The sequence below is a fragment of the Macrosteles quadrilineatus genome, unplaced genomic scaffold (assembly GCF_028750875.1).
Source record: "Macrosteles quadrilineatus isolate MER2022 unplaced genomic scaffold, UCM_ALF_1.0 Scaffold_1__1_contigs__length_201487025, whole genome shotgun sequence".
Taxonomy (NCBI): Eukaryota; Metazoa; Arthropoda; class Insecta; order Hemiptera; family Cicadellidae; genus Macrosteles; species Macrosteles quadrilineatus.
This window is the reverse complement of record NW_026542594.1, coordinates 148,765,668-148,787,887: the sequence shown is the minus strand read 5'-3', so window position 1 is coordinate 148,787,887 and position 22,220 is coordinate 148,765,668. Positions and strand designations below refer to the sequence as shown.

Here is a 22,220-nt window from a genome sequence, read left to right as displayed (position 1 = left end):
TATACCAAAAGTCCAATATTTTCTGTTGTCAAAATTAAATTAATAACCCATATACAGTCCACTTTATTATTTCTACAATAACCTTTTGATTACGCTACATCTTTGGTCCTTCGAGCCGGATTGTTGATTAACCAATTGATTGAACTAATTATGTGGACTTTTGGTGAAGATTTAAAGACGGACATAACCTCATAAACTCTCAATATTGTCGTTCCCGCATATTGTGTACTTTCTCTCTGTACTCTACCTCTATCTCTCTCACTGTCTGGATCACAGTAGCCTAATTCACGTTAGCCTATCTAGGCCTACTCCAATAACTGAAAGACTCTGTGACATTTATATCAATTTTTTAAACATTATACCAATCCTTCAGTGTTTATATTTTTTGTTGATTGGTTCCGAGTTAAGGCCCACAAACTGTTTAATTGAACTAGCCTAATTCATTTTGTTTTATGTAACGAAGTGAAATAACTTTTGTGTCTTGTGTATTTTGACTGTATTTGTGTTCAATGATGGCTCCTGTTAACCTAGCCCCGATTAAGGTTTCTACTTATAAAAGACTAACCAAACAATTCAAAGTTAGGCTTGGAAAAATTCAAGAAAATATAGACTCTATTAATGAAAGTGCTAAAGCCAACAACCTATCCTCTGTGCAAATAAAATCACTTCATAACTATTTAGATGAAATCAGGAAAAAGCGAGACGACTTTGAACTAAATTTCAGGCGCGTTTTAGAACATTGTTCTGACGAAGAACTCGATGGCATTATTCTAAATGATGATGAAAACACTATTGGTGAATTATGTATACATCTTTGTAGTACTATAGAGTCACTAATCCCTATTGACGAACCTCAATCTCCCCGTCAAGAAATGGTGAATGATTCCAACTGTAATGCTTTCATGCAACCTGTCCGCCTACTGCAACTTGACTTGAAAACCTTCTCGGGAAACTCAGCCGAGTGGATTAATTTCATCAATCTTTTTGATAGCGCTGTACACCTCAACACATCTCTGTCTCCAGTATCAAAATTTCAATACCTACTAAGCTGTCTAACTGAAGAACCTCTAAATTTAATTAAAAACTTAAACATCAGTGCATCTAACTACGAAATCGCATACAATTTGTTGCGCGATCGATACCACAATCACAGACGCTTAACTGCTTTACATTTAAATGCCATAATGGATCTTCCCATTGCTACATCTGAAAATACAAAATCAATACGTGAATTTCTAAATCATTTTCTGGAACATACACAATCACTTATTGCTTTAGAAAGTGACATCACTACAAATGACAATCCTTTGCTGTCAGCTCATTTGCTCCGTAGACTTGATAGAAATTTACGGCAAAAACTTGAACATTACCGCTCATTCAAATCATGTGAAACTCATTCGTTACCATCTGTGGACGAAATCATTAAATTTCTCAATGAAGAATGCTCAAACAGTGAAGATGCCAACCTACACTCTTCAACTTTTTGTCACAAGGCTAATTCAAAGTCTGCCCTCACATCTAGTAAAAATTACTCCAAACCAAGCACCCGCTATACTGCACTTGTAAGCTCAGATGATCACTCCACTTCTGTAAAGACATTTCCATCATGCTTTGCCTGTCAACAAACCGATCACAAAATCTACATGTGTAAGGTTTTTGCTAAGAAATCTCCAAACGAGCGTTACAAACTTGTAAAGGAGCAAAATAAATGTATTTCATGTCTTGGCAATCACACACTCAAAGATTGTCGCTCAACAGGCACATGTCTTAAATGTAAACAAAAACACCACACCTTGTTACATTTCGAAAATGTTGTAAAGTTGGTGCAGCCTCCTCCTATAGCCAAACCCTCAAAACCTTCAACTGCTACACCTTCTGTAGTCGCTTCTGCTCAACCAGAAATGTCGCTCTCGATTTCTCAGCCTGCAACTACGGTACTTCTAGGCACCGCTCTCATTAAAATTACCGCTACTAATGGAATCTCTCATGTCTTTCGATGTCTGCTCGACAGTGGAAGTCAACTCAACTTCATGACAGAGAGGGCAGCACAGCTATTAAACGTCTCTCGTCACCGCTCTACTCACACAATTGTGGGAATCTCTGCATCGCAATCCTCGACAAAGGGACATGCACTCCTGGAACTATCCACACTAGGCAGTGAAGTAATTGCTTCAAATCAACCTTTCCATATTCTAGATAGAATTTCCGCTCCTTTGCCGCGTACTCACCTCTCTTTTGAGGTTTACGAACTAGTAAAACCTTTTGTCCTCGCAGATCCGACCTTTCATATTCCTCAGAATATTGACATTCTCATAGGAGGTGCTTTGTTTCCAGAACTTCTTACTCATCAATCCTACCCATTGGGCTCAAACCTTCCATTCGTTATTGGAACACGATTGGGATTTGTGTTAATGGGCAATGCACCAACTTTGTCTAATTCTTCTCCCACCTCATGCCATTCGTCTCTACTATCCACTACAGACGAGTTACATAATACTCTACTTCGCTTTTGGCAACAAGAAGAGGTACCGCAGTGCAATCTTATCTCTGAAAACGATCGCATCGCTGAAGATCACTTCAAATCAACTCACTCCCGCTCTCCAGATGGAACATATGTGGTTCGACTCCCTTTCAAGGACCAACATCAACCACTGGGCACTTAAAAATCTGCTGCTGAACATAGACTTCACTCAATTGAACGAAAGTTTGAATCCAACTCTAATTTCAAGGAATTGTATACACAGTTTATTATGACTGAATATGAACATCTCGGACACATGGTCAAAGCATCCCCTTCCGATCTTTCGCAGCCACACTACTATTTGCCTCATCACGGTGTACTGAAAGAAACCAGTAGTACAACGAAACTTCGTACAGTTTTTGATGGTAGTTGCAAAACCAGTACCGGTGTCTCACTAAATGATATTCTTTTAACCGGTCGCAAACTTCAAATTGACATTTGTGACATTTTGTTGAATTTTCGTTCGCATAATTATGTGTTCAGTTGCGATATAAGGAAAATGTATCGTTGCATTCAAGTTCATCCTGACGACCAGAAGTATCAGTTAATTTTATGGCGTGATCCAAAGACTCAAGAAATCTCCACATACAAATTAACGACAGTTACATACGGTCTAAGCAGTTCACCTTTCCATGCCATCAGAACGTTACATCAACTTGCTGACGACGAAGGAGGGTCGTTCCCAGCAGCAGCCAAAGTTTTACGGGATAATACGTATGTGGATGACATCATCTGTGGAGCTCATACACTCAACGAAGCTAAGCAACTACGAGATCAGCTGATTGAACTTCTTGCACGTGGTGGTTTTGAGCTAAGAAAATGGACATCCAATTGCCCAGAAATACTCCAAGATTTGCCTCAAGATCATCTAGAAACACCAGTCTTTTTGGAAGCCACTAATCACCCTCATTTTGCCATTCTTGGACTACATTGGTCACCCATTTCAGATTGTTTCACTTACAACTTAAGTCTCCCTGATGGTCCTCCTACAAAACGATCAGTGCTGAGCATTATAGCACGCATTTTCGACCCTACCGGATTTTTGTCACCCGTGACCATGTGGGCAAAAACCCTCATGCAAATACTCTGGTCACAGGGTATCCAATGGGATGACACTCTTCCAAATGAACTTGCCGAAAAATGGCACATTTTCGTTGATGAAACCTCTCTCCTTTCAAGTATTAAGATCCCTCGCTCGTTCCATTTCACTACCACATGTTCCTTACAACTCCATGGATTTTCAGATGCCTCCGAAGTAGGATACTCAGCAGTCTTATACTTCCGCTGTGAGTTTTCAACTGGAGAAATCATCACTCGTCAGATTCTCGCAAAAACACGTGTAGCTCCTTTGAAACGTGTTAATCTACCCCGCTTGGAACTATGTGGTGCACACTTACTTGCAAAACTCACAACTTACTGTTGTACAATTTTCAAAGAAAAGATTGACCTTTCTCAAACTAAATTGTGGTGTGATTCATCAGTAACCCTCACTTGGTTACACACCCCATCATATCGACTAAAAACGTATGTTGCCAACAGAGTTGCTCAAGTCCAAGAATTGATCCCCTCTCACATCTGGCGCTACGTTCCCTCAACAGACAACCCCGCTGATTGTGCATCACGTGGTTTGCTTCCCGCTCAACTCATTGATCATCCTCTATGGTGGAATGGCCCTCCATGGTTAACTCTTTCAGATGATCATTGGCCATCTAATCGCTTCGTTCCCATCAACTTGCAAGACACTCAAGAATGTAAAACAACTCCTCTAAATGTCCTAGTTTCAACCCAACCTCCAGAATGGGATCTTCTCTCCAAGTACTCATCGTGGTCCAAACTACTTAGAGTAACAAGCTATGTCTTGCGGTTTATCCACAATGCACGTAGCTCTGACCGAAGACATGGGCATCTCACCGTCTCTGAACTTAAGAACTCAGAGCGTACCATCATCAAGTGTGTACAAGCTACATGTTTTACGAATGAATTGACTCTACTTCACAAAAACAAACCCAGTACCTCTAATCTTCAACCTTAGACCCTTTTCTGGATGCTTCCGGCATAATTCGTGTGGGAGGCCGGTTAAGAAGCTAACACGTAAATTCAAAGACAAACCTCCTGTAAATAGTTGAAAATAACATTCAGAATATTCTTCAGTACTCCGTTTTTTTTTACACAATTTGGTGTTCATTGTTATAAAACTATCGTTTTATGGAGGCCGGTATGTTCAGTAAAAGGCCAGCTGACCATATGAGTATATTAAAATAATCCCCACATGTCAACAACAATCCAATAATAAAATTTTAAAAAATGTAAACATTCCAAGGTAAACATTCTGGTTCAAGAAGTGCAACTTTTCTCTCTTGTAATATCGTTTCTTTGTGTAACATAATTCATTTCTCTCTCCTTTTATTTTGACTTATTTCATTTACCTTTTCCTTTTGTGTTCATTAAATAAACCCTTTTTAATTTCACTCTAAATTCTGTGTACCTACTGTGAGAACATTTGGACATTAATGAAACATATTATCTTCTCAACTAGAGCCAACATTCGACCAGATCTTCTTTCAAGACCTTAACGTCATGAAGTGGTAACATAACTATAGTTCAGAATTAAAAATTATACCAAAAGTCCAATATTTTCTGTTGTCAAAATTATATTAATAACCCATATACAGTCCACTTTATTATTTCTACAATAACCTTTTGATTACGCTACAATGATAATAATCCGATTGTTCTTCCATTTTTCTCTGTTCGGTATTTGTAATATATTTTATATGATTAGTTTCTAACAGTTGAAACTCTTGTTTACCTTTTTATTGTTAGCTCGCAAATAAGGTCAAGGCGACCAATTCATCCATAAGGCCCATGTTAAATTTCTAAAAGTTTAAATTAACGTAGCGATAAGCCCTGTGGTCCAATTTGTACCATTTCAGATTCATACCTTCCCGTGGTTGGTCACTATGACTGTGCTAAATTTTGTGCAGATCACTTCAGCCGTTCAGGAGGAGTATTTGTAAAACAAAAGCAGGAGTGTAGGAGTGTGTTTGCCCGCTTCGCTTCGCTGCATTATTTGTTTAATATGCTTGTGTGGGAAAACGTCGTAACATATATGTACGTACTACTTTGGAGCAGAAAGTGAAAGTACGACTAGCACTCTGTGGTTTTAATGGATAGACCTTAATACAAAACCTGTTTTACCAATTGTTATCACGAAATGATTCTATTTTTCAACCCGATTGAAATAACCATCATTCTATTGCGAATCTTATACAAAAATCTGGGGGTGGGTTTGATAAAAGCATAAGAACTTTAGAGAATGAAACTAGGAATAATAATTTACTCGTAATTATTACGAAGTATGTAAGAATATCTGTTATAAATCTCACTATCTCTTGATTGATAATAGCAAAAATCATTTGTAGATACAATCTATTGCCATACAAATTACGTTGTATTAATGAAGAGGCTACCTTGGTTATCCTACTTTTTCGTGGTATCCAGAGAACCCAGGGCCACTTTACCCGTCAATCCGCCTGTTCCAACCTCTCCTCAACCCATAACCCAAAATACCCTGATATAACTAATAAACTATGTAATTTAAAATAATTTTCTGCCCATTGTTCACAAATATAATCTTATCATAGCACTTATCTTATCACACATCTTATCATACCTGCTCGTCTTATGTTCCAAATCCTTTATGTATACCATAGCCCAGAAATATGTTCCACATTACTTCAGGCTAAGCCAAGAGGGGGTCGTGGCATTGTAACTTTGTCAAAATTCCAGTGGTGATTGGCAGAACTTAAACCCGGGACCTCGGGGACATTGTGGTTTATCAATCTATCAACCGTTATTGTCTCTTAAGCAGGATTTTATAAAACCTCTCGACAATTATTACGTTTCCTTTCTACACTGAGCTTTGACGAATCTATGTCGAAATTCAGATTCCTTCACAATCAGTATTTTACCTTATTCCTTATTATTTTATTTTTCCTTATTTGTTATTTGTTGAACTGAAAATAGAATAAAAATAATTTCATCACAAAAGTTATCAACTAGTTTTGTCAGCTAGGATTCTAGCAAACAAAAATTTTACTAAAATTAAATTCTGATAGTGAGCGTGTACATTTTAACAACAAACTTTATTAATCTGATGTAAACTGTGACAGTAGTGACTCTGTGGTTTATTAGCTTAAGATTGGGCCTATAGGTAATTATCCAAATAAAATGGTAATGACTGATAAGATTATTTTACATAATGTAGAGCCATTTCCAGTATAATGATGTTTAGTTTAGTGCTGCTCCTTCCTGTCTAGGATATACCATCAATATATATATAATATATATATATATATGAATGGGGGATACTACCATATACCTGGTAAATGGCCCCCTACCTGCTGTCAGATAACCCTCTGGTAAATAAGTAGATAGAGTAATGGTAAAATGTACTAATGGTAAAAGTACACCGAAGCATGGTATAAGAGGTTGGTGATGTAAGTATTTGTACCTAGGAGCCCCTACATAAATTACCTCGAACTATTACTAGTAGAGTTGAGGACCTATAAAGTAGGCATTTTCATTTTAAACTGAAACTCCCATTCGATTAAAATAGCATTTAAACATAGACAAGCACACTAAAAATGACGTCCAAGTATCTCTCAGGATTGATGGGTATTTTATCAGATTTGACAGATACTGGTATTGCTCCTACGATTGGATTTATTCCATTTTGGACAGTTTATCGTGTGGTCTTACTTTATAATAAGAGAATTCCGCATGGAGTTGTCAATGTTTGCATAAATATCGTAACTATCTATAGATTTACCGGACATGTTTGAAAGTTCAAAACATGTTGTGAGTCGAACGAGAGGACCAGATCAGCTGATGCAGACGCCGAGCTCTGATTGGCCAGTGGAGACGCCAGTGTGTGTATATAAGGCTCAGCTGACTGTCACTGTATCAGATATTTCCGTCAACGAAACATCAGACTACTATTATCATGGGCAAGGAGAGGAACAACGTCAACATGGCCGTCGTCGGCTACTACTAGACTCTCACATCAGGTAAATAATTTAGTGAAAATTTTTTTTTAATTACAACTCTAAGGTTGTTAGATTTACAAATACTGTAATGACAGTACATTTTATTAATGGGATTCTGGATTTAACACCCAAATTTATTGAGCTAGTAATTATTGACTGTAAAGAATTGTAATATTATCGTTTTTGTATTAAATGATAATTCAGTTACAAATTATGGCTTATTTACTTGCAAAGGGCATTTATTTAAAACCTAGGCAAAACAAATTATGAACGTCTTTAGTTTTTAGTTGATAAAAAACTATCAGTTATAAGTAAATATTATTTTAAAAATTAACATTTCCTTATATGAAATATAATTTATTTAGTATTTTATTGTTCACATGTCATAGGTAAAACGCCAAAAAGTATGAAATAAATAACACATTTTTTATGTTAAAAATATTCTGCCACAGCAAAACTGCATACTAAGCAAATTTACATTCGCTTAGATATATTTTCAATTAATATTTAAGTTTAACGAGTGCCTAGGTTTGCTGCTACAGTGAAACTAATAAATTGTGTTTTCATTAAAATATGAATAGCTTAATATGAAATATATAAATCTGCCAAGTTTGATCAAAATATAACTATAAACAAGCCAACTAAATTTTTCAATATTCTCCATAAGAATATCATGAGGATTTTAAATGAAATTTTTTATTAATTAGCTCCGCAACCAATAACCGTACAAAAACTCTTTAATATATTAAATTATTTTATTTTTAAGCTCTTTAAAAAGGTCTAAAAAATTTATAACTTTTTTGTTTTAAGGGTAAAAAATGTAAAAAAAACCATTTCTACCCCATAAAATCCCCCGTTAACCCCCGTTCCCATGGTCCTATCATGCTGGTTCGCGAACTCATTTAAGTTTATCCCACCTTTTTACACCTTTTCACAGTTTATACACCTTCAAACTAAGTTTTATCAAAATCGGACAAAAATTACTCAAGTTATTGCGTTTACGGACACATACACGTACGTATATATATAAATTCTCGTACATACATTAAAAATGTAAACGAATTGTGATTTTGACCTCTGGGGACATCGAAATGAAAAAGTAAATCGGTCCCGGGTCTTGAGACCTACGGCAATAGCAACTTCCCTAAACATAACAAACAGCTCCAGAATTAAATGTGTAGAAGAAACAATTCGTGAGAATGACTGTAATGATCTCTTACTTTCATTGTGTTAGCTTCATTTCATTTATTAGAATCAAATGTTACATTATGTAGATAAAAAACCTCTGGGTCTTTGTTTCTCAAACTTTAATAATAAATTTAAAATAATGTCATTGTAATTAAAGATACGTGATATAATTTTTTTTATCATCTTACGTGTACCTTTAATTACTGCTAAATTCAGGTAACATTTACAAAACTACTTCCTGATTAAGGAATCGCATTGTTAGTGTCAGTCTACGAGTTTGAAATATTAGTAAGAGATTTAAGTTTTTAATCTTAAAGTATCAAGTTCTTATATATTAAGGAAAGATTGTTGCATGTATATTTTTTTAGCTTTCAAGATGGCCAGGTAACACCAACCCTATGACATGCTATTTTTTTCAACGTTAGTAAAATAATTTTAAATCCTTGAATGTTTGTAAGATTTGAATGTAATAAATAAGATTGTAAAATAATATTAAGCATTTACTGTTCCAGATGATGGTGGGCTAGTACAACACGGACACGTCTCAGCTTCTGTACACGGACACGACTTGGACACGGACAACACGATGCTACGAGAATAACCCCCGGACTACCCTACAACTGATTGGCTTTTATACTACAAACTTTGTGTTTGGCAGTAATAAACTAAATTTTACAGAAATTTATTGCGTTGTAATTGGAACCAATTCTAATTTTAGTCTATATTTTAAAATTATATGTTGTATATATGGATGTAAATAATATGTTCGTTTATGTCAATACACCACCAAAATAAATGGGGTGTGGTAGAGGAATAATCACAATGAATTGAAAATGGTACCACACATTTGGATCTGAATAACAATTGCCTTTGAAAATATAAAGTAATGGCATCGATAAGCTAGTAGCCTTAATGATAACATTTATTTTTAATTTTGCACTCAAAACTTCAAAGGGGCTCCACACATAACAGTTGGTAGCACTTTCATGTTGTGAGCTATGCTCTAGATAAATCCATTTTTCTATTTGTAAAGCTCGTGTTTGATCTAAATTAACTTTTGTTTAAAATATATAAAACCAAGGCCTAACAAATCAGTTGTACTAAAACAATTGTATTTTTTCACACTTATTAATTTTATAAAGTTACTTTTAACTATTTAAACATACACTCTCATTCACATGTTGATACAAATGTGTGAACTAGCTTATAAAAGTACTAAGGATGTGCTTAATTCTTTAGGTATTTTAACGTTATTCCTGTTTACACCTTTAGTTAATGACATATACTACAAGAGGTAAGAAATTATACAAACTTAGTTGCCAAACGAAGCAGTAACTGAACTTTGTGGGAACTCTGAAAGGGATTTTAAGTGTACATATATATATCATTATTTTCTGCTGCATGAACAATCACATTGATATATCGATTGTACCTAAGCCAGAGATGAGGGACCATGTTGTTTCGAAACAAGACCTATATTATTGTCCAAGCATAGAAAAATATAACACTGTAACTCGAGAAATTATGTGTGAAAGATTATTCCTAATGTTGTTTACAAGTTTGGCACTGTTAGATGAGTAGATGTTTGGGAATTAAATCAAATGGTTCTTATGTATTTTGAATATAATTTAGTGTTATGCAACAGGCACTTGTGGGAATGACAAAATGAAAACTTTCCCAAAGAAAATGGACATTGTGTTATTTATGCTATCTTTATATATAATACGTGAATGTGATTTCTACGAAACAATACGCCTCCGTTAATAATGGACGGATTTTTACAAACAATGTGTCAAAATGAAGTATTGTTTGTGTAGACGCCCCCTTTCACCAATTCCTGTAATAAAAGTCCTCTGGCTTTGCCCCACAGGCCATCAAAATCCCAATGTATTTCTTATGGATAAAAGATTTTGTTTACTTAAACGGACGAATAAAATTGTATTAGTATTAATTACAGCTGTTCATAGTAAACACACGATAAACACAAGAGCGTTCGTTTTCAGTTTCGATAACTGGAGTGGAGTGATTGTTTACAAACTACATAATTCATTCATTACAATTCATTACATCATTCATTGGAAACAACATCTTTGAGTTGACCCTTTTAAGTCATCGGACTGTTATTCGTTTTGAAATAACGCCTGTAACAATTCGCAATAATTGCTTTAATTCGAGCAACAGATGCACTAGTTACTATATAACATTGTGATCTTTACAGCTTAGGTCATTAATCCCCAATTAGTTCTTGTACAACCATATGACACTGACCTATTATCCGTAACGCCATAATTGGTAAGGTGAAAACTTCAACTAATTACTTAATAGCCGCAGGTACGCGTACGTGGTATTCTAAAGTAGTTTCAACTAATTTAACAACTGTACCACCAGTTTATTTGTGATTTATGCCTTTCCAGAAACCTGGCTAACTCTTGTAAGTTAGAAACATTAAAAACTGTCTATTTCTCGATTATATACCTTCACACATTAGCTACGGGATCTGCTTCTTTGGGCCAACCAAAAATAAAAACTTCAAAAGATCTTAAAATCACCAACCAAAACTGTACAACCAAAGTAAATATTAACTTTACATATGCACAACCTAAAAATACCATGAGTTTTGTAATGTTCCTAACTGTAATGAAGAAATATCCAATGTCTGTTTTAATTAAGACAATAATTAGTAGTGTAGTGTAGCGAAAAGTTAAGTCCAAAACACGAGTGAAAGTGGATCCATACATATGCTCGACCATTTTAAAGTGCTCGATTTCAAACATATGGACTCAATTATGTAATGACTCACTTTCTACTCTTTGTATGAAATATACTATAGTTGTGCAGTAAACAAGCTCATCGATTCTCATTTATTAATTTGGATGTAATTGCCGAAGTTCGTAAGTATTACTACTACTGTTATTAATTGTATTGGATTGATCTCCATTCACAACCAGTTTATCTATTATTCTATGTTAACGGCGTTTTAATCGTAATTGCATTACAACTGTCTAGCGATTGTTTACTAGTAAACAAATTATATTTGGCCATAAAATATGTACGCAGGTCACAACTTTAACGAATCTTTAATATATGTCCAGAGATGGCATTTCAACCACGATGATCCATCAGGCTTAGCTGCACTGGTGCATCTCAGCTGTTCAGTTCTCTTTATTACTTTTAGCACTAACCCTGGAGAATAGAGACACAACGTTCCACGATACGGGACTGGGCAACATCGGATGGACGAGTGTGTCCGGTGAAACCAGGCCAACAACTGTTTCAAGGCTCCTTCTGACTACTTCCCACCTCACACAATGAAAAGGCGTACGCTGTACATCGTCATAAACGGAGTCACCATACTGACATTCTGTGCCCAATGACATCCCCGCCTTGTGAAGGTAGGCTCCGAAACGCGGTGAGCAGTTGGGTGGGATAAAAGTCTACCTTTCCGTGCTCTCGCTCAATCCACCTCCGGAGATCCCCAACGAGTCTCACCGTCCATTCCCCTCCCAGCGATATCGCAAGTCATCCATAGGGCGTTCTCAGGCTTCGGCACAACTTAAAGCACCGTTCCCATCAAAGATCCGCTTCCGCCCAAAAGCAAAAAGTTCAATGGTAACTACCCCTGCAACTACGAGGACCGCTGGCTCCGACACTGTGCGGTAATTCAAGGCGATCCGAAGAGCGCTTCTCCTCTCCCTTTGGACCGCTGCCATCTTTCCTCTTAGTGTTTTGTTTTGAAGCGCCCATGACTCACATCCAAAAAGAAGTACGGAGTAGACAGCGGACATCAGCACCCTCCACTTGCTGCCAACCGGTCCACAAACATTTGTGATCAGTCTGCTCAAATAGGCTACAACCTTTTCCACTTCATCCATCGCAAAAAAATCTTTTTCCGGAATGTGAGCCTGACATCCAATCTCATACCCAAGAACCTCAAAGACGGTACTGACAGTTAAAGACATGGTCTTGTGCCTAATTTTCTCGACATTTAAGGCTACTTTACTCATCGTGTCAATACCAAGTTTTTTTCATCCCATAACGACTAATACCCATCTGTACATCTGTTCTTTTAATTACTTGGCCAAGCTACCCGGAGGTGGCCGGAGGGATTGAAATAGAATAGGACGGGCTCTTACTTCGGGTCGCCAGATTTCTACCCCCGGATATTTACCCCCATGAAAAAACGCCTACGTCACTTTGACGTCACATGTATGGGGGTAGATTTCCGGCCGCGAACTTTTAGGATGGATAAATTATTATTTATTCAATCAACTCGCATTTCACGGTTAACTTAACAGTTGTAATTAATCAAAATACTAATAAACCTGACACCGGATCTTTACCCCCGGAAATCTACCCCCAGACATCTACCCCCGGACATCTACCCCCGGACATCTACCCCCAGACATCTACCCCCGGACATCTACCCCCGGACATTTACCCCCAGACATCTACCCCCGGAAATCTACCCCCAGAAATGTACCCCCAGTGGTCAAATCATAAATGCCTGACCCCGGAATTCTACCCCCGGAAATATACCCCCCGTGCTACACTACGTATCGGCCAATATCCATTGTTGTAGTTGATTTTAGTAATTGGTGTATAAAAATAATCAATGGCTCTTCGTTTAATAATTACCCTCTAATATCTAGTATTAAGCATGTGATATGTCGTTGTCTTGTTTAATGTCATCTATCTTCCCAATTCATTAAGCTGTAACTGATTTAGGTGTCATTTTTAAGTTTAAGATTCAGTGCAACGCAAATGGTAATTAAAAAGGATATTTTGATAAAGGGCTTCAAAAGTTTAACCCATAAGCATTTGATTTATTTTCAGACAGTGATTTAAATGGTTGACCAATTTTCGCATACACTCATAGCTAACGGCACATGTACGAGCGCAGATCGTTAAATTTAAAACATATCACTGAAGGAGGTTATTTTCTGATTACTAGTGGTAAAAAATGCAATTAAATGTTGATAAAATGCCTGCCACAGGTTGATTAATGAATTAATATTTTTTTCATTATTAATTACCTTCCCTTAATACGAAATAGCATAATCCCTATGTCGTAGACACTATCCAGAGTTTTACATTGGCCAAAAAGTCTAGTTGTTTACACAAACAATTAATCGTAAAAAATAAAACATGAACATATTTTATGATTGGTTCTGGTTGTCAATGCTGGTTGTGAAGTAACGGAGAATAATGTAAAAGAAAAAAATTGGATATTTCGGGATAGGGAAGGTATTTTTACCTCATGGTTCTTTTGGGTTTACGAATTTATTTAAATGAAATTAGAGTTTAGTATGAACGCTCAAAATTATATATTTTTTGGTCATTTTTAAGTTTCATACATTAAAGAAGCCAAAACAAGTCTTTATCTCAATTTCTGTCTTGTCTGTCAAGCTCCAGAAGGCATTTTACTCCTCCTCAAAAACTAGAGCATCGATCGTGATTCGATTTAAATAGTCTTTTTGGATTCGGTGGATTGACACGAGTGTCTTAAGCCATTAATAATTTATAAAAAAAAACTGTTTTTAAAACAAAACGTTTTTAAACGCACTAAAAAAGTATAAAATAATTTTTAAATTATGTGGAGAGTATAAATACTTGCAAGATGTAAAACGAAAAACGTGGGGTGCATGCAATAGATTATTTACAATTACCTTCACCTATTGAACTAATGTATTATTATAAATTGCATGCACCCCACGTTTTTCGTTTTACATCTTGCAAGTATTTATACTCTCCACATAATTTAAAAATTATTTTATACTTTTTTAGTGCGTTTAAAAACGTTTTGTTTTAAAAACAGTTTTTTGTTTATAAATTATTTTCTCCTTTTTGGTTTTAATGTGTGTGGATGTTAAATCTATTTCAAGCATTTATATCAGTTTAAGACAGAGGCATGTGGGAAATCTAAGGTTTATTTGAGTTTCTTTTCATATAATTATGCATTAGATTGAATGTATGGCCTACCTACTAACTATAAATATATCAATCTATTTAATTTATTGTAAAAAAGGATATGCAAATTATTATACTGCTCAACTTTTTAGGAAAAGGTAGGAAAATCCATTTTTACACGATCTAATTCATCTTGGTTTGTTTATTTTGTTTGTTTTGTATTTTATTTTTGACTCAGCTGTTTACCAAAACAAACTATATGATGTTGTTTTTACTTTTCTTTGTTTACACTTATTTATTTAGCAATTTGATGCAGTGAAATTGATATAAAGGATATGTGTGGACGATTCGTTTAATGATGTCAGGACACCAACGTTATAATTATGTGTACTGTGAATTTCATTGGATGTTTTCGTTTTTTTTCGGGAGTTTCTATTCAGACCTACTGGAAATTGTGTATAGTATGAGTAATTGTATTGTGTTGATATTGATTATGAAAGAGGCAGGTTGGCAGGTATGCGATGGAATTGGAAGGTGATATCGTTGACTAGGCCTATACACTTTCTCAATCTCAATTGATAATTACTCTTTCTACTCTAGGCTGCTATAAAATTTGTCTTTATACGTGTAAGCTAGCTGTTCTGATTTATACACAGTTTTAACTGACTACTCCCGTACGTAGGACGGGCTTACACCTCGTTTATCTTTATTTTGAAAGGTTTGTTTGTATAAAGAATCTCTTGGGAGCATAACCTGTACCTCTTAACCTCTGCTCTTCGAACTGTCAAATTAAAGTATTTACAGCTGACTTAAATGAATTGATATATTTACATTCTTTCAAAATGTAAACATGGAAAATTTGGAAGCCCATGGGGCATAGCCCAAGGGAAATATGGAAATTAAATGATATAATGTTGCATTGTCATCCATTTGTGAGCTATGTTTCAAATTTCAAGTCTCTAGCTCATCAGGAACTTCGTTTAAAATTGATACCAAAATTTGTAGGAAAGCGAGCTAATAAAAACAAGCCCATGGGGCGTAGCCCAGGGGAAATATGAAGATTAAATGATACAATATTGCATTGCCATCCATTTGTGAGCTATGATTCAAGTTTCAAGTCTCTAGCTTATCGGGAAGTATCAACATTTGCAAGAAAGCGAATTAATAAAAACAAGCCCATGGGGCGTAGCCCAAGGGAAATATGAAAATTAAATGATATAATATTGCATTGTCTTTCATTTGTGAGCTATGTTTCAAGTTTCAAGTCTCTAGCTCATCGGGAAGTTAGTATAAAATAGATTGCCTAATTTGTACCGGATAAGAAAGCGAGCTAATAAAAACGATTTAATAAAATATGACCTCACTACTTCTGAATTAAAATAAATTTTTTTCAAACCCCCAATTTTTTGCATTTTTGTCAAGTTTACTCCTAATGTTTACCAGTAATTTATGAAATACTAATAATTTGTTTGGAGAATACGACATCTATGAAGTAACGAACAGCTGTGAAAGATGAAAAGTTGAAAAATTAAAAATGGTGGATTTTCAATCAAAAAGATAGTTTTTAACGCTTTTTTAACGTCTTTCTGATAGAAAATTAACATGAAAGGCTTAGGGGTCAACCTTTTGAAGCCCTAATCAAAATATCCTTTTTAATTACCATTTTGCTCTTCACAAGATCTTAAGCTTAAAAAAAACACCTCAATCGTAACAATCGGCGAAGTAGGTCGGGTGAAAAAGGACTGTTACAGCTTATTGAATTAGGAAGATAGATAATGTTAAACAAGACAATGACATATCGCATACTTTATACTGGATATTACAAGACAATGACTAACCAAAGAGCCGTTGATTTCCGAGGGTAGAATTCTGGGGTCAGATATTTATGATTTAACCACTGGGGGTAGATGTCCGGGGGTAGATGTCTGGGGGTAGATGTCCGGGGGTAGATTTCCGGGGGTAGATATCCGGGGGTAGATTTCCGGGGGTAGATATCCGGGGGTAGATGTCCGGGGGTAGATATCCGGGGGTAAATGTCTGGGGGTAGATATCCGGGGGTAAATGTCCGGGGGTGGATTTCTGGGGGTAGATGTCCGGGGGTAGATTTCCGTGCTATAGCAAATCACTTTATAATCAAACAGTTACATGTTGATTATTTAATAATATATTGGGGGTAAATTTCCAGTCGCGGGCTGTTTCTCGACCGTGTTTAGGCCCCGCCCCTCGTGACGTCAAAATGACGTAGGCGTTTTTTCATGGGGGTAAATATCCGGGGGTAGAAATCCGCTACCCCCTTACTTCTCCGTTGGCGGGTACACTCGAATCAAGCCCTGAAATCCAGGTAGAGACTTTGATTGCGCAATTGTTTGAAAGACACCCACCTGGACGCATCGGAATTGCGCACCTATCCTCCTCAGAAAATATAATGGGTGACCAACAAAAAAATATGTATAATAACTAACTTGTCATCGAACGTTTATTATAACTCATTCAGTTGGAGAGTTTTATTACCTACTCATTTTGTGTAGGCTTACAAATGTGTTTGTTTAGAATTGTATATTAATCCTAACAAATTCGTGGTCTAATCAATAACTTAAATGATTCTTCACAGGAAGGTGGGAAAATAAAATAAATAAATAACCACTATATTGTTATCAAGCACTTATTACAATCACAGAGCTGGTCAATTTTTGTATCCTACACATAGTGTAGGTCAACAAATCCATTTGTTTTAGGTTCAGCTACTCAATCCTTTTCTCACTAGTTTTTTTCAACTCTTTGTGACATCCTTCATTTTAATCATACAACTATACCTTAGAAACGACGAAGAGGACCATCGCACTTTTGTTGTCGATAATCGTCATACCTTAAATCTATTTCATTATATTTATCAAGTCAAGACTAATGCCATGATGCATTATAAATATTTCTTTTTGATAACACATTGTGCACTGTCGTGCTATTACTTAATCTGACTACTAAGACTGTTTGATAAACAGTGTGATGTCAAACAATGTAGTGCAGTCGAGTACAATGTTCAAAGCCGACCTATAACTGAATGTATCGAACACAGATAACAGAGCTACTGATAACAGAGTGACCCCTAGAGATAAGCGTGGTGCGGACTGCGAGTGTGTGTGGTGCGGCAGTCTGACCATGTATCGCAGCGTCGCAGCACGTCCCGAGTGGACCATAGAGAGATACGAGGGCGGCGACGCGACAGAACTGGTCCGCGACATTCAGCAGCGGCGTCGTGAACTGCACGACAACTGTCGCGTGGAACAGTGGCTGACCGACCACGACGTAGCGGCCTACGTTCTGTACGAGGAAGGCCGCGCTCTAGCCTTCGCGCTGCTGAGCGGCTACCCGGCCGACCCGCGCAGCGCCACCGGACACAAACACCCGAGGTTCCTCAACTACATATACACGGTGGAGGCACAGCGCAACAGAGGTCTGGCCTCGGCGCTGCTGCGGCGCGTCAAACAACACGACGAGGTGACGGCCGTCTGCTGGAACGACATCTCCGAGCGCATCTTCTACAAGGCTGGCTACTACATACAGGAGATCGTCAACGCCACGGCGGTCTACAGATACCCGTGATCCTTCCTCACACCACTCCTGATCAATACTCATTGTATAAAGTATTATTTTGTAACAAATAAAACAAGAAAACACCATTTACAGTGGCAGGGACTGTAATGGTGTGAAGAAATAGTCAACTGTGTTGAGTGGTTAATTAGGTATTGTAGAGTAAGAATTAAGTATTATTGTAAGAGGTTTATGAAATGTTTGTATGTAAATAAAGTATACAATAAAAAATAAAACAAAACAAAAACAAAAACCAATGAAACTTTTAACATTGCCATAACATGTGGCCAACAACGTGTGGACACTTCCTAAACATGTGAATCTATGTTAAAGAAGAATGCCGACAAATTATCTTAACCGGATGATACTGGTATCACAAATATCATTCGGCTTGGGTAAACAATCCAACAATCGTCAAAATAATTGAAAGTTTTGTTATTGAAGGATCTGGGGGAGGCCCAACGCCATGGAACCGTAGGATTGTCGGATATTTAGGGAATCCGGGGACGATATTCCTACATTATGTTGGGCTCTTAAGATAAAAGTAGTTTAAAACAGATGACTAATTTACATTATATTACATTCTTTTTATTATCCACATTAATTAGGTTTTATAGAGGAGCCTACTTCATTACTAATTAACCGAATTTGCTATTTTTTAATAATCATTTTCTGTTCATTAGTATGAACATAAATAATTAATATTCCTTTTTATTTCCACTCATTTTAAAATTTTTTCATTGAATACATTATTATTTTAGTTTCATGTATAAAACCGTAAAGCCAATGTCAACTCTAGGCCTATATCAAAATTTTCTTAAATTAATTCAGGATTCTATCAATATTTTTCTTGTCACTTACTAGCTACGATGTTTTTTTCGACTGGCCTGTAATCCAGCTACTAGGAGGTCACGAATTGTGGATTTTTATAGGCATGCACTGTGGGTGCGATACTCCCTGGTGTGGATTAACGTCCGCACTAGTGAGTACTACGACTATCCATCTACTACAATCCGAGTACTACGACTATCCGCTGTGTTATCCTGATAATTAGACCAATTCGTAAATACTAAATACCAAGGCAAAAATGTGGTTCGGATTCCACTATAAACTGTAGGTCCCTTAGTTGCCATTAGCTGTATGGGCTATTAATTAACAGCTGTGTCTAAGGAATATGTCGGCCTTACTAACAAGACTACAATATCGCGCCACTCATCCTACACTCATCTCCATTCATACTTGGCTTAAAATACCTACTTTGTATGGTCGCCATTTCATTTAAAAGTAGGCTATTAAAAGTAAAGTATTAAGTATAAGTATTTTATTCACGTCTCCATGTATAATAGTTGTGTTCCGCTGATATTCTAACTCTAATAAAGTCCTGATTGAAACCCCTAAATTTATAACACCCCCTTTTTATCACGTATCCTGGATCCTACTCAACCAATTCTTACAATTAAGTTACGTAATTTTGAAGCTTATGCTCTAGCGTAGAGGTGAATTGAAACTAAAATATATTATACTTTAGGGCTTTACCACCCTAGCGTTTAATTGAATAACTCTTTTTCGAAGACCCAATGATGCTGGCCAACTTTAAAAAAAGGTTTAAATGTGAATTGAAATTTAACAGTTGATCCCTCAGTTCAATGGTTGGCCACAATCAAATTGTAAACCAAAGACGAAACCTTTTATGACAACAGATTTTTTAAAGGCTCCTTTGGTTGATCATTGATAATTTTAATCATTGATCTACAATAAAAAATATAATTTCAAAAAATTTGTAGTTTTATTCTCCTTATAACAGTGTTCAACAGACGCAAGGCAAAGACAAGCCTTCCTATTGCATTATTCTTTTTGCCACATAACCAAGTTTTCGACTCTATTAAATGGGTAAACTGCGAACGGGACCCTACGTGTTATTTAAATACTGAATTTATCTTACCTGTTTATAAAATAATTTTGGTGAAAATCCAATCAAACAAATTGAAATTTGTCTAGTCTGCAGGTTTGCTGCGGCGGAGGTTATTTTCTGCAAACATTTGTGCAAGGTGTTCTTCCTCCAATGAATATTACAATATGAAAAAATAAATCATGATAGTATTTAAATACCAGCGAACAATATATAACAATAACTAATGCAAAAACAAATATGTAATTTTTACTTCATTATTGCAACATTTTAAATGTGGAGTGCCACAAGGATCAATTCTGGGACCATTTTTGTACACATGTTATACGTATTATTTACCAGATTTATTAGATGATTCTAAAGTCTGTCTATATGCTGATCACATAAGCTTGCTTACATCTGGTAATACCCATCAAAAGTAGAGTCAATGGCAGAGTAAAGCAACTAGCATATATTTAAATATTTTATTAAACAGTGTAAACCTTTTACAAAATATAAATATGACAAAATACATATATTTTTTTCATATGCCAGAGTAATAAACAAGTTCAACACAGAACTTTTATGGAAGAGAAATGTCTGGAAGAAGTTTTAAACTCCTAAACTAAATTGAAATTTTTACAATATATTTTTATTTAATCTTGTTTTTATAGAATAATTTACAAACATTGTTGATCTTAGGTTCGTGTCACAGCTATGGGACAAGGCACAGATATTAAACCAGTTTTTCCACTCAAAATTTAAAATGCTGTGAAAACCCCCTTTATACGCCAATTTTAGGTTTTATAAGGTTCTGTGTGATGTTCTTTTACAAATAACAGTCAAAAGTAAATTTAAAAAGCAACAAAAACGTTTATGTTATCCAAGCCTGTCCATTCTGGGGATCATTTGTTGGTTGAATGCTGTAAATTTAAAGGCGAACAGTTTTTACATTTTATTTACTTTTTTTAGTATTAATGATTTTATTTAATATTGTATAACGCCATTCTCGTACAACATTTTGTACTCTTGAACAAAGAATAAATAACTATGACTAATATTGACCACTCAAACCACTAAGGAAGCGTATACTTGTTTTGTACTATCCATAGCTCCTAACTCCTCTGAGAATTAATTGAGTTACCATCCGTTAGTTCGTTATTACTTATATTGAATGAAAAAACGATCGATATTAGGTTATTTAACAAGGTCAGAGTAAGAACCGCCGCAATTCAAATGACATACAAATTACACTTGTTTTGATAAAACCCCATATTTTACCTCGTAAAAGGTTTCTATATCTAGCTAGTTCATGTAGGCTATATTGTTTTTTTTTTTGTTTTTTTTTTTTTGAGTTTTTAATTCATATGGCGATTTAGCTGTTATCATTAAATTTATTTTAAAGATTTCCTGTTCAAAAATACTAGGTAGCCTAAAAGGTTCTTATTATTTTCAATAAGCACTCATTTCACCAATATGAGTAAAATATTTAAATTTTTTTTGTCAATGGTGGTTTGCTAGAAAAAGGTGACTTGTAGTGAAAATTCTCCATAAAACACTATAAACTAGACGTAGGTCTTTCGTATTATTAGTCACCTGTGTTTTATTTGATTATGTAAATTTTGTGGGAACGTAAACGGCAACTTTTGTAAACATGTAGAATCCAAGCCCAGATTTTAACAATAAGATTTCATAGTTGCCCTTGACTCCCCCCTCCTCTCATCTCAAGGTCAATTGTTACTCTCGTGATGATAACATTCGGAAACTGATAACCGTATTGAACTGTTACTACTTTATAGTGATGAAAGTTTATTCTTCATTGACTCACTATCTAACCGGATGTAAAGATAACATACATTACAGGATGCAGTAGTGAAACGAATGAATGAACTGTAAAATGGCACTAACAACCTTAACTGGATTTGCTGTATTTTATTTCATCATAATAAAATGTGGGTGAGATTAAAATATCCTACGCCGTTCTTTATGATTCAACTAGTAATTCAATAGTAAAGAAAAATCTATTTCAAATATTTGAATACAGTATTACGAGTTGGTCCTTGCACAAATTTTAATAGCG

At 35.8% G+C, this 22,220-nt stretch overlaps 3 protein-coding genes and 1 long non-coding RNA gene across 4 annotated transcripts; all 4 read left to right on the top strand.

Moving 5' to 3' along the window:
• The first annotated feature begins 1,901 nt into the window (after positions 1-1,901).
• On the top strand, positions 1,902-2,663 carry LOC129001448 (uncharacterized). Its single transcript, XM_054428737.1, has one exon. It carries the CDS (start codon positions 1,902-1,904, stop codon positions 2,661-2,663), a length of 762 nt encoding a protein of 253 aa, XP_054284712.1.
• Positions 2,664-3,020: 357 nt separating this feature from the next.
• On the top strand, positions 3,021-4,083 carry LOC129001444 (uncharacterized). Its single transcript, XM_054428723.1, has 2 exons — positions 3,021-3,837; positions 4,061-4,083. Exons 1-2 carry the CDS (start codon positions 3,021-3,023, stop codon positions 4,081-4,083), a joined length of 840 nt encoding a protein of 279 aa, XP_054284698.1.
• A 3,405-nt stretch (positions 4,084-7,488) lies between these two features.
• LOC128982984 (uncharacterized) lies at positions 7,489-9,438 on the top strand. The gene is made up of 2 exons (XR_008489765.1): positions 7,489-7,590; positions 9,270-9,438. It is a non-coding gene; the product is annotated as an uncharacterized LOC128982984 (long non-coding RNA).
• Positions 9,439-17,790: 8,352 nt separating this feature from the next.
• LOC128982981 (uncharacterized) lies at positions 17,791-18,476 on the top strand. The gene has a single exon (XM_054402105.1). The coding sequence runs from the start codon at positions 17,821-17,823 to the stop codon at positions 18,262-18,264; it is 444 nt and encodes a 147-aa protein (XP_054258080.1). The 5' UTR covers positions 17,791-17,820; the 3' UTR covers positions 18,265-18,476.
• Positions 18,477-22,220: the final 3,744 nt, after the last annotated feature.